Source organism: Acromyrmex echinatior, chromosome 5, assembly GCF_024713525.1.
Source record: "Acromyrmex echinatior isolate Ae372 chromosome 5, ASM2471352v2, whole genome shotgun sequence".
NCBI lineage: Eukaryota > Metazoa > Arthropoda > Insecta > Hymenoptera > Formicidae > Acromyrmex > Acromyrmex echinatior.
Window position 1 is genome coordinate 1670286 of NC_141856.1, and position 13793 is coordinate 1684078.

Sequence of the window (13793 nt, forward strand, 5' to 3'; positions counted from 1 at the left end):
TTCGAGTCGGCCATCCCGAATTTTTTCAGGACGTCTAAGATGAACCCTTCTGGCGAATCGAGATACCTCCGTTATCTCGATTGAACTCCAGTCCTATGCAGTACCCAATCTCACCTTGATCCTTGATGTCGAACTTCTGAGCCAAGAATTGTTTGAGGTTACGGATCTCCTTGATGCTGTCGGAGGCGATCACGATGTCGTCGACATATACGGCAATTAAAAGTGTGATTCCCCCTCGATTTACTCGGAATATGCAAGGATCGGCTTCGGTAGGAATGCCTCCGTACTCCTTGATGGCTTCACTAATTTTATTGTTCCAGCTTCGTGCAGCTTGGCGCAGGCCGTAAAGGGATTTCCTTAGGCGGCACACCATGTCGCCAGTCCTGATCTGGTCTAGCATCTTCTTGACCTTGTCCTCGATTCTTCTTGATGCCATGCCAGATTGAACCACTCGCTGCATCGTCTCTTCCAGAAATTCCGATAGCTCCATGAAGATTTCTTCGTCAATGTCTCCATTCAAATAGGCCGTCGTCACATCGATCTGATGCATCGACATCTGATGTTTCGCCGCCACCGCGGTTAGAGCACGAATCGAGCTCAAACGTGCTACTGGCACAAACGTTTCGTGAAAGTCCACTCCTGGCTTTTGGGAGAAACCTTTTGCGACCAATCGAGCTTTGCGGCGTTCAACGACTCCGTTGGCGTCGTACTTATTCCTTAAGACGAACCTGCTTCCAATCACGTCGCGGTTTGTCGGTCTTTGTTCGAGTTCCCACGTGTCATTTTTAACGATAGAGATCACTTCTTCCGCCATGGCGCGGAACCATTCATCCGCATCAGAGCAATCCATGGCCTGACGTATGGGGATCTCCACTGAGAAGGCGTGTTCCATTTCTTCGCTGGCGATGCGAGCTTCATGATACCTTTTGGGGGGTCTTCCCCTCAGTCCAGTGCGCACTATGGTAGGCCTGCCTCGGCCCCTTTTTGCCTGCGAGTCTCTCTGTGCAACGACGTCCCGCTCATTCACCGCCGATTGCCTGTCTTCGAAGTCTTCCTCTGTCTCGTCTTCTGATACGGTTTCGTTAATTATTGGTGGGGGCATTAGCTCGATGTCCACTTCACGTAGCCCGTCTATTGGATCGTCGGCCTGCTTCTCACTGAACGTTCCCGGCACAGATTCAATACGGGTAGAATCTTTTGCGTTGTTCTCCATGAATCTGACATCTCTGGATATCACGACTTTCTTTTCCTCCGGTAGCCAGACTCTGTAGGCTCTTGACGTATCAGAGTAGCCGACGAATACTCCTTTCGTAGATCGAGGCTCGAGCTTCCCCTTGCCGGGTGTCCTATCTAGGACATAGACTTCGCATTCGAAGTCTCTGAGATGGCTGACGTTTGGTGTGCGTCCTCTCCATTTTTCGTACGGTGTCCTCCCCTTCAGACTACGTGTGGAGCACTGATTTCGCAAATAGTTTGCCGTGGCGATGGCCTCGCCCCCAAAATGATGTGGCTAATCCAGATTGCGTCAGAAGGCACCTCGCCATCTCCACTAACGTGCGATTTTTCCTTTCCGCCGTTCCATTCTGTTCCGGATTGTAGGGTGCAGTGAGTCGCCGCTGAATTCCGTTGGCTTTCAGAAATTCATAGAACTCCGTATTCACGTATTCCAGACCGTTGTCCGTTTGAAGATATTTTATCTTCTTTCCGGTAGAGTTTTCTGCGAAGGCCTTGAATTCTACGAAGTAATTGAATACGTCGCTCTTCCTTTTGATCATCCTCACGTGACACCACTTCGAATTGTCGTCTATGAAGGTCACGAAGTACCGGGCCCCGTCGTTCGTTTCCACGCGCATGGGCCCGCAAACGTCTGAATGAATGAGCTCTAACAATTCCGTTTTTCTATTTGAGTTCTTCGGGAAAGGAAGCCTGGTCATTTTTTCTCGGGTACAGATTTCACATTCGAGCGGTCCATGGAATTTATCTAAGCGCAGTCCTCGCACTCTATTCTCGCGATCGCACTTCACCAAGTCTTTCAGATTCAGGTGTCCTAGGCGCCGATGCCATTTCACGATCTCAGAATCCGTTGATATTCCGGTTTGGATCTTACGGTGCAAAGTCAGTCTACACTTCGGTCGCGCATTTCCCTCGAGATAATAAAGTCCGTCGATACGTTTTGCGATGAGTTTCGCATTTCCTTTGCTACAGTCGCGCCCTCGGCGTCCCTCGGGAAACTTCGGACGCTGTCGCCGAGTGGCCCCGCTCGCGGCGGTCTGCACTCTCCGTCCTCGGCGATCGCTCGGGAAACTTCGCCTTCGGTTATCTCCGCGAGTCTTCGGCGCGTCTCGTGCGCTTCGTCCGTTTCGGGCAGCAATGGCTTCGTCGCGAGCGTCGCAAAGAATCCTATATCTTCGGCTGTTTTGGCTAATTGTTTGTCTCGATGCCAGCAGTCGGCCGCCTTGTGCCCAGTTTTTCCGCAACTGTGGCATTTAAGCCTAGACTTTTCCTTGTCCACCTCGTTTTTCGGTGCGGTCTTCTTTTTGTTCTTCCAATTTTTGTTTGCGTAAGGCTTGACCGTCATGGCGTTTTGCACAAGAACGTTGTTGTCCTTTTTTCGAGCGTCGCTCTCTTCAATTATTTTAATTCGTAGTGCTTCCGGTGCAGGTAATTCATCGCGCGACACGATGGCACATCGGAAGTTTTATTGCGATGGTAGGCTGTATAATAACAAAATCGCGAGCAGACCGGGATTTATGATCACTTCCATTTCGGTCAGTTTATCCACTGCGTCGAAGAATGTGCGAATGTGTTCGCGCACGTCTTCCCCGTCCGCCATTTTTTGTAATGCGAGGCACTTCAGCAACGTTGCCTTTCGGGCGGGACCTTTGGATTGATATATCCCTTCCAACTTCAACCAAATTTCTCGAGATGACGTGCAGCCTTTGATCTGTTTCAATTCGCTCGGGTGAATTGAAAGGATGAGATCCGACATCGCCTTGCTATCGTTGTCCCATTCCGCACGAGCTTGGGCAGATATCCCGTCGTCGTCGGCAACTAGTTCCGTTTTCACGTTCGTTCCATTCACATATTTCCATGCGTTGTTTTTTACCAATATTGCTTGCATCTGCATTTTCCATGTGTCGTAGTTGTCTTTATTGAGCGTTTCAATACGGCTCATAGCGGACACGTTCATCGTGAGTGTCGTTTTCTTTATGCACTTGATCACCGAGAACCTCTCTCGCTTTGTTACTTTAACACGAACACTTATCGCGAATCTTTGCCTGGGCCCATAACCTGTTGAGGAGGGATCGCGACGCAGGGAATGCTTGAACTGTTCCTTGTCGAATCAAGCACGCGGAAGATGAACGTGCCGGTGGTAGAAGCGCCATCTGTGGTCGGAGATAGCGTATCGTTAAAGCGATTTCCCAATATAAATTTATTTTTTTATTTATTTATAATTGTTAATTATTTTATTTCTTATTATTAGTCTCACTGATCAGTTTTGATAAAAGACAGGATTATTTCTTCTAATTAATTCAATTGCACTAATAACTCATTAATTTATATTATTCTGTTTTTCTCATTCATTAAATGTAAAACAAGAATAGAATAATGCAAATAGTGCTAATAGCATTTACTAATAGCATTAAAGCGAATTGCTAAACGCTTAGTGATTCTTTAATATGATAGTTCTTACTTTTAATTCTTCGCTGAATAAGTGTAAGAATAATCATAATAATTGAGCGCTCATTGATACGCTTTGTCTGCTAAGTGTCCATTAATTTATTAGCAATACTAATATACAAATATTTGTATAAATCTGAATATTTAACAATTAATACTTGTTATATATCCAGGATCAGATAAATGATTTGCGTTCGTTATATATCTGATATGTTTATCTGAGAAGCGTAAATATCAGCATTATGAGAGCATGATGTGGAAGCAGTACGAGAATATAATGACGAAGATGTCAATGAACTGCAAGACACTTTTTCTGCTGATGTTTCAGTTTTTAATACTTTATTTGACAATTTCACAATTGTATTATAATATCTTTATTAGTTTCTTATCTTTATTAGTTATCTTTATTAGTTTTGGATGTTCATGATTGGATGCTTTGATCAAATGTAATAAGTTGGTTATAGATCTAAAATAAACCACTCAAACATGTATATAAGATCATATAAACTGCTTTTTTATATATATTTCCAAAATTTATATTTTAAATATATTTCCAAGAAAAAAGTCCCATATGTATATTAATTACATATAAAATACACAATAAAAATGATATACATTAAAAGCCAAATAAGTAATATCAATAAGCAAAGTGACACTGAAGGTTTACTCGAATGTTTATCTGCCTTTTCTTAAGAAAGATCTCTCTCACACTTAATAAATAATTCTAGAACAATCTAAACTTTTGACACATATATATAAATAGTAACATATATGATATGACAAATAATAACACAATGTAACGACAAATTTCCATCTGTGTAAAGGATGTACTTGAGATTCATCATTTTTTTACTGTAAAACAGGTAACGATTCTATTCTCATATATTTCGACTGGAAGATATTAATGATAGGTTAATTTGTTAAATTAGAATCTGAAAATTCTTGTTCTACATATTTCGTAATATGATAATTGGCGCTGTAACATTTTTGTATGAGGCACCATGATGAAAAAACACTTTATATATACTTGTATTACATGACAGTTGAATTTAATGTTAGCTATATGTAATTCTGCATTTTAAAAATATTGTGAATTTACTGAAGATGGCCAGATTGTGGTCGAAATGTCTAATGTTTTATTAATGTAATGCTAATTAAATATCACAAACGATATCTTGTGCGGTTTTTATGCTCTTCTTTTCATGAATTACATATAATTATTAAAGTATATTTATTATATGTTTATTATGTATAATATTATATATGAAAATTTTTAATTCGTTTATATCCCAGTTTACATTTTCTTTATCTTTTTTATCCTAATTTAGTCGTGTGTATTTTGGAATATAATACTAATCAATACTACTTATTTTAGCAATAAAATTTGATTAATTAATTTGATAGCTATCTTTTTTCCATCAGTATATAAAATTATGAACATATTTTATATACATATATAATTATATACAGAGTGTCTCACAATTACCGCATTTCCTCTTATAAAGAACGTATTCTTGAGATAATTTTGAGACGAAAATTCTAATGTTGAAGCTACAATAGTTTTTGAATTATAATTAATTAAAGATAGTTTGTAATTTAAAAACTATTATAGCTTCGATATTTTTGTATTAGGATTCGTCTTTTGTATTAAGATTGTATTAGGATTTCGTCTTAGAATGTTCAAAAGGATCTACAGAAATAATATTAGAGACTATAAAAGTAAAATGATTTTTGATTTATAAACATTTAAAGTTAGCTTATAATTGAAAAAATTATTGTAGTCTCGATATTTTTGTATCAGGATTTTAGTCTCAAAATTACCTCAAAAATATGTCCTTAAGAGGAAATGCGGTAATTGTGAGACACCCTGTATATATAATTACATATGAAAATTTTTTTCCCAAAAAATATAAAATTGTGATAAGAGAAACTTTCTAGTCTTGACAAATTTGTATAAAAAATGCATTTGTTTATATAAAGGGACGATCTTGTAATTTCACTATCACAAGTACCTAGGTACAAATTTGCGTATCTAGAAAGGAATCGTACCTGGTACTTTTTTTTCTGGTACCTATATCTATACCTAGGTACCATTTTTCTTGTATACCGATATATACCTATTTAGATATACACTTTAGTTACTTTTTGGATGACTTCCATGCACTAAAGATCGGTTTCATCAACGCCGGTTACTTGATCGGCCAATTAAATTTGAGAGTTATCACAACTTCTAAACTAAAAACTTATCATCTGAATGCAACCATTGTGATTAATCCACTATGAATTCAGGGGGTCTACGGAGTTGGTAACAGTAGTACGCAGCCGAGAGAAGATACATACATATGTATTAGAGAGCTTACAATAAGAGAATCCCCAACTCATCACGTGATCCGAATCGTGCTTTGATTGACTCGGGGCGCATGCGATCATAAAGAGTGACTCACTTTTAATAATAGAGTACTATATCAAGATACTATACTAAGTATCACATTTTAATAATAAATGTGTATCATGTATGTGTCAATAAATGGATTATTAATTATTCGGATAAAATTAAAATGGTTTTATGAACTTACTTACATAAAATATTTATGTATGTACACATAAAATATGTGTATAATAACTTAATAAGTAAATATTACGTGCAAATACATGAAATATATAGATCATATCTAATAAGCAAGCTGTCAAAATTGCATTTTGACATCAAAATAACATTAGAAACATCATTTTGTCGTCAAAATACAATTTATTCTGAGATTTTATGTTAAAAATAAAAGTACTCGTTAGATACCTTTAAGATACATTTAAAATACCTGTACCTAGATATTTTATTTTTTAGTACCTGTATCTATACCTTGATATTATACATTTTTTCTAGAGTACCTATACCTGTACCTAGGTATTCAAAATAGAATACCTTGTACAACACTGATTATAAAATACATATATGATTATAATTACTATAAGTAAAATAATAAGAAAACGTTCTGATAATGCTTTATATTAATCAATTAAAAACAAAGGAACGTAATAATTGTGTACTGGAAATAATTGTATTTATATGATATATCTTTATTATAATTTTATCTTTTTTTTATTTGTTAAAATTATTAATATATGACGAAATAATAAGAAAATTATAATAATTTTGTTTTTTATTTATAAAAATATAATAATGGTGGAAACGACAAACACTAACGTAAGTGCGCGCTACGGTCTTTTAAACCGATCGTATAATATATACGGTACTAACATATCAAATTTTATGTATAATAGATAAGTGTGTTTACGTCATATATTTTCGCATATTATACGAAAAAACATTAACAAACATTTACAGTAAAGGTAAAAATATCGAAGTGCCAATAAATTGAAAGATATAAATAGAAAATGGAAGAGTACGGCAAAATGATCGGTATGCGATCTATCGATGAGGACTCGGGGATAATTGATCACATATATTACAGACAATTAATGAAAATTTACGACTATTGACATAAATATTTGTATAATTTATTATTAAATTCATGATTTTTTATTATATAAATACTACAAGGTGCGTCACCAAAATCCGAACAAATTTCAATTTAAATTTTCCGCTATATTATGCCTCCGCCAGAGGTCCTTGTTGGCGTTCGAGAAAGGCTGATGCTTTTAGTATTTAAATAGTCATATTCTCAAAATGCGATGTTGAAACTAAGTGCGGAGTATAATCGAAGAGCCGCGATCATCGAAAGCCTTCGCACTGGGCGTTCAGCAACGGAAATAATTCGGTTCTTTGAATACCCAAGATTAACCATTTATGACGTTGTGGCAAAATATACGGCTTTAGAACAGTCCAACGAAGGTTCCAGTATGCCAGCGAGGAAGAGTCATTCGAAAGAATGCACCGCGAGGACCCCCGCAGTCGTTGAAGGGGCTCAAGTTGTTGATTTCGGATGTAGTAAAGCCATAGATGGAAACTGTGGCGTCTGGAAGGCCATATGTTTTTCAGCAAGACGGTGCATCGGTTCATACGAGTCATTTGATTCAAAAAATTGGCTCTCAGACAACGTCGATATGTATTTTGATCCAAAAAATTCTGGCTTCCCAACAGCCCAGATTTAAATCCCTTGGACTATTACATATGGAGCGTAGTTGAAAGGGTCACAAACAAGTCTCGGCATCCTAATGTGACATTAAGGACCGCTATTGAGCATTCGTCGGCATAGACAGCGCTACATTACAGTGTGCGAACACTTCAGACCGAGAACAGAGGCCATCCATTCAGGCTAATGGGGGATACATCGAATAATTGTGCTCTACAGAGATCCCAAATGCCATGTGTAAAAGGATTTTTTTATAATATTTAATTTTTCGTTAAAAACGTTTTGTTTAAAGAAATTGTTCGATTTGTCCGGATTTTGGTGACGCACTCTGTATATAACTAACAGGTATGTCACCAAATTGTCCGGCACCAATTTGATTCTCTGTGAAATATATTGTTAAATACAAAAATCTAAGAGATATGTATTTTTTTACATGTGCGCTAATTCATGTTTAAGGAGTGAAACATCTTTTTGGAAAAAAAAATGGTATTTCTATTTCGAACTGAATACTATCCGAATTATAAATGTACAAGAGTGCACCGCGAATGCGAGTGAGACGCGAGGACAGCACAAGGATAGCGCAATAAAAAAAAACAGTTTGTTTATGTGTTTGTGACATTGGTGTCACCTTGTATGGAAGGCTCGTTCGCCAAGAGGCATGTAATAATGACGATTCTCTTTGTTGTAATAATTTAAACTTTATTGTTGAGTTGAATTAAAATTTGATCGAAGCGGGCGATAGGCGATACTCGTAATCCGATAATTGATGCGTTCGGTTAGATGCGTGCACAGGTAACTCGCACTTGGTACGACGTTGAATAATTTCTCGCAGCCGTCAAGGAATGCGTATTGCAAGTAGCAACGAGATCGGCAAATCTCGCCGGAAACTCAGATAATTCTCGCGCACTGAATGTCCTCGCAGTACGCGTATATCGATAATGTTACGTGACAAAATACAGCGTTGATAAGCGCACTCAATATTCGGGATAAAATTCGTTAAGCACGAATCTCGGTCAATGATCCGTACTGATCGAGATCGGGAAGCGAACTGAACTTTCGCACACAGAACGTGTGTGCGATAGTCAACTTTTCGAATGTTGCGCAAAGGGAGTCACGTGCCACCTGAGATAGATAGCGTGATTAGAACAGGAACGAAATACACTCATGTTTTTGAACGAAATGTCAGCCGCAGGCGTGATTGAACGGGAACGACTCAGTGTCTCTGAACTTTACTTACCTCCCTGAGAATACATTTTTGAAATAATGATGATTTTAGAACACAGTTTGATCATCTTTGTTCTTTTAAATTAATAACTCAGTTTATTTGACATAATCATATGCATTTTGTACAAAATTTACGAAATATACGAAAATTTACGAACTATCTCTTTTATTGGATCACTCAATGCCCGATCAAATTATAATAATAAAGCCACGATTTTCTCGGCGGTTTTCTCAAAGGCAAAGAACTAAGAGAGCGAAAGCGGAGGCGATCAGCGTATATATTACCTACACGACACGAAGCCTCTTTCAGCTAATTGCCATTAAAAATTCGCCAAAAATTGAAATTTTAAGGTGACAAGAGTGATTGGCAGCTCAGATTCTCTCTTTTAATTTGAGACGTATTAATCATGTGCGATAGAAAATCCCCGAGCATGATTGGCGGCCGCGTGCAACGTTTCGTCTAAGTGCTGTGCTTGCACACGCTTGCTGTTTTCTAGAAAATTTTCGATGAGTCGTTGCTGTTCTCAGCGGTGTGTAGAATGAGTTTTTTCTATTTGGAAATAATTGTGAGAGGTTGTTTTTATTGTTTACATGTAAGATCTTTATGTTAATAGGTGTAGACAGGCAGACATAAATCTCACTAGGATTCAGAGACCAATAGGAAACGATCTTAAAGATAGGTAGATGGCAGTACGAGATCGTGACTCTATATTCTTTTTGGCAACTCTGGACACGCCTTACTAACTATATATTCATTGATTTATTTTTCTCACGAGAGCAATGTATCGTACATCCGCAACATTAAAGAGTTTACTATATTACGTGGTTAAATTATAAGATATTATTTTATCGATAGCCTCCTATCCTCACAAATTGGCAGTCCGTGGTTTGCTTAGTGTATCCGTGTGAGGCTATCGAATATCGTGAGAGTTTTGCTTGAGCATAAAAAAGACGCATTTTCAATATGGCTGAAAATTGGAATTTGAGTTGTGTGGAACCGCTCGACGACACAAATTATTTCCTGTGGAGCGAAAAAATAGAAGGAATCTTAAGGGCAAAGAAACTTTGGAAAAAAGTAATGAATGTGATGCCAACAGACAAACCAGAAGATGATGAAAGATATGTGGAAAAATTTAAGCTATGGAATGAATGGGACGATGATAACTACGTCGCACGTACAGTCATGATAAACACGATGAGTAAAGCTCAATTATTGAAGTATAGTCACGAAAAGGTTGCAAATAAATTATGGAATCTAATTAAAAACAATATGGCAGCTGAAACTGAGCAGTTGAAGGCGAGATCATTAAGTGAATTGTCAAATCTAAAAATGAATAAGGACGAAAGTGTAGATGCGTACCTTAATAGAGCTGAGGCTTTGAGAAACCAATGCGGACAACTTGGTAAAAACATAGAGGATTACGAATTGAGGATGTATATTATATGAGGACTAAAATCTGAATTCGATCAGAATGTACGAGTGTTTGAAACACAGAGAGAGCTAATCATAAATGACATAAGATATGCGTTAAAACAAGAGGAAATACGAAGAGACAAACATAAAGATGAAAAAACATCGAAAGAAGAATATGTAAGAAAAACCAGAGATAAATCAAGAAATAACTATACATGCTACAATTGCGGAATGAGTGGTCACACATCAAGCGAATATCGTAACAGAAAGAAGTGTTTTAATTGCCAGGGATACAATCACATCGCGGTTGATTGCAGAGAACAGAAGAGAAACGTTTCACGTGGAAGAGGATTTAGAGGAATCTCAAGAGGAAGAGGAAGAGGACGTAGTCAAGGATATAATGAAAGTACATTAAAAACTACAGATGAAGCGGTATTAACTATAAGAGATCGATCACACGTGAGTACACCAAAAATAAATAAAGAGCCTAAGCATGAAATAACAAAAAAGGGGACAGAAGGGTATATATGGCTATTAGATTCAGGTGCAACAAGTCATATGGTAAGCAATAAAGTCGTATTTGATAATATAGAGGAAACAAGAGACGTTACCTAGGCTGACAAAGAAGGAAAAAAACTAATCTCAGATGGTCGAGGTGAAATAGTATAATAATAAAACAGAATTTTAATAAAGATAGGATACGGTTAAAAAATGTATTATGTGTACCAGACATTAATATAAATTTATTATCGGTAGCAAAAATCACCGATCATGGTTACAAAATAGAATTTGATAAATATGGAGCCATCGTTTACAGGAACAAGGATGAGATAAAAATGACAGCCGTCAGGGAAGAGAATGCGTACTACATCAAATCGTCTGTGATAAAAAATGAAACAGCAGCGAGAACTGAAGAAATGGACATTTGGCATAAGAGATTCGGACACACAAGCAAGAAGATCATCGAAGAAATGAAAAAAGAGGATCTAGTGACAGGATTAAAAGAAACAGACAAGGAGATAAGTCAATGTGAAACATGCGTGGAAGGAAAAATGTGCCGTAAAGCGCATCCCAGATTAACACGTAGAAAAACCAACAAAATAATGGAACTATGGCATATAGATCTAGTAGGTCCCATAAATCGTCATATGGCGGTAAGAGATACATATTTACCATTATCGACGACTATTCGAGAGTAATATTTATCGATTTTTTAAAGGAAAAAAATGAAGCTGGTGAAAAATTAAAGAAACTAATTTTACAGAAAGAGAATCAAACTGGAATGAAGTTAAAGGCTATCAGATCTGATAATGGAGGAGAATTCGTAGGAAAGAACTTACAAGAGTGGTTCGGCCAGAAAGGAATAAAACACGAATTAAGCCCGGCAAGAACACCCCAGTGTAATGGTGTGGTAGAAAGAGCTAACAAGTCAATAATAGAAATGACAAGAACAATGATGACAGACTCAGAAATGTCACTAGTTTTTTGGGCTGAAGCAGCGTGTACAGCAGTGCATATAAAAAATAGAAGCAAGACATCAGTGCATGGGAAGACACCCTATGAAATTTGGAATGGTAGGAGACCGAATGTAAAATATGTGAGGAGATTCGGATGCGTAGCATATTTATTAAACAAAGAAACACAAAGAAAGAAGTTTGATCCCAAAGCTATTAAAGGAAAATTTATTGGATATGCAATGAACAATACGTACAGAATATACATTCCCAAAAATGGAAAAGTAAAAGCTGATTGTGATGTAAAGTTTGATGAGGCTAGGAATGGATGTGAGTTATTAAATACCGAAAATTCTAAAAAAATAAAGAAAGAAGAATTAATAGTTATAGGATTAGAGTACAAAGATGAAAAAGAAACTAGAGAAGAAGAAGGGATCGAAGAAAATGAAGAAAATGCAAGAACAGAAGACGAAAGCAGTGAATATGAAGACGCAGTTGTAGGAGACTCTTCAGAAAATGAGAGCGATGACATCACATCAGAGAATGATGATATGGAAACAGAAATACAACAGATGGAAAACAAAAATAGAGGAAGACCAAAAGGGACTACAAAAGAAATAATAGAAGCTCGAAAACAACAAATAAGAGAGGAACAAAGGGAAGAAGGTGAATACAGAAATCTTAGAAGGTCTGAGAGAATCAAAGGGCAGCAGATGGCATTGATGACAATGGAGAATGAAGTACCAAAGAATATTCAAGAAGCGAAACAATCATGTGAATGGGTATATTGGAAACGGGCAATATTTGAAGAATTAAAATCAATGGAAAAACATGAAGTATGGAACACTGAAACTAGACCTAAAAATGAGAAAGTGATCAAGAGCAAATGGATATTCAACATCAAGGAAGATCCAAATGGACAGCGACGATATAAAGCACGATTGGTGGCCCAAGGGTGCGGACAACGTCCTGGAGTGGATTATGATGAGACGTTCGCTCCTGTGGTAAAAACTGAAACAATAAGATTGCTATTCAGTATATCTGCCCAAAAACCGAGAAAAATGAAGATTTACGATGTAAAGACCGCATATTTACACGGGAAGTTAAAGGAAGAGATTTACATGGAACTACCAGATGGGATCCAAGCAAACCACGAAAAAGTGTGTAAATTAAAAAGAAGCATTTATGGTCTCAAACAGGCCGGAAAATGTTGGAACGAATTTCTAACAGAGATTATGATTAAATGCGGAATGAAATATTGTAAAGAAGATCTTTATTCTATGCAATAGAAAAAAATAGATTCGTATATTGCGGTATTCACGTTGATGATATGATAATAGTATCAAGCGATGATGAATTCGAAAGAGGATTCATGAAAAAGATTGAACAGTATATGGAAATTAAAGATCTCGGAGAAGCAAAAACTGTACTCGGAATGGAAGTGATTCAAGAAGAAGGTAAGGTGTATGTAGATCAGAAAAATTATATAAAAAGATTACTTGAATTATATGGGATGGAAGAATGTAACATCGTAAGATCTCCAATGGATTTAAACGTAAAAATGGAAGAGTACAAAGAGAGCGAAAGAGTTGACGTCCGAACTTATCAAGAATTAATGGGACGACTGATGTATCTAAGCGTCCATACCAGACCAGATCTGTCTTTCGCATTAAGTTGCTTATCACAATTCAACCAAGAGCAATACACATGACAGGACTGAAGAGGATCCTTCGATATTTGAAAGGAACTATCAATTATCAACTACAGTTTGGGAAGCAAAGAAAAATTAAAAAATTAGAATGCGAAACCGATGCGTCGTGGGACAGAACAGAAGATGCCAAATCGTTCAATGGAATCCTACTTTATTGGAATAGAGATTTAGTACATTGGAGATGCAGGAAACAAAAGAAAGTTGCATTATCTTCCACA

General features: G+C 37.1%; 1 protein-coding gene across 6 annotated transcripts in view; it reads right to left on the reverse strand.

Annotated features, from left to right (window-relative positions):
* LOC105143045 (formylglycine-generating enzyme) overlaps window positions 1-13793 on the reverse strand; it is a 64853-nt gene that overhangs the window by 42538 nt on the left and 8522 nt on the right. For 2 of the 6 annotated variants that reach the window (XM_087406703.1, XM_087406702.1), the window contains exon 3: window positions 12634-12875. The exons of 2 other annotated variants lie outside the window; for them this stretch is intronic. In XM_087406703.1, the coding sequence (XP_087262829.1) occupies window positions 12683-12875 (193 nt within the window). In that variant the 3' untranslated portion in view covers window positions 12634-12682. Of the gene's footprint in view, window positions 1-34; window positions 7656-12633; window positions 12876-13793 lie in introns of those variants that run through there. 2 more of the 6 variants (XM_087406700.1, XM_087406701.1) reach the window with 2 other exon arrangements.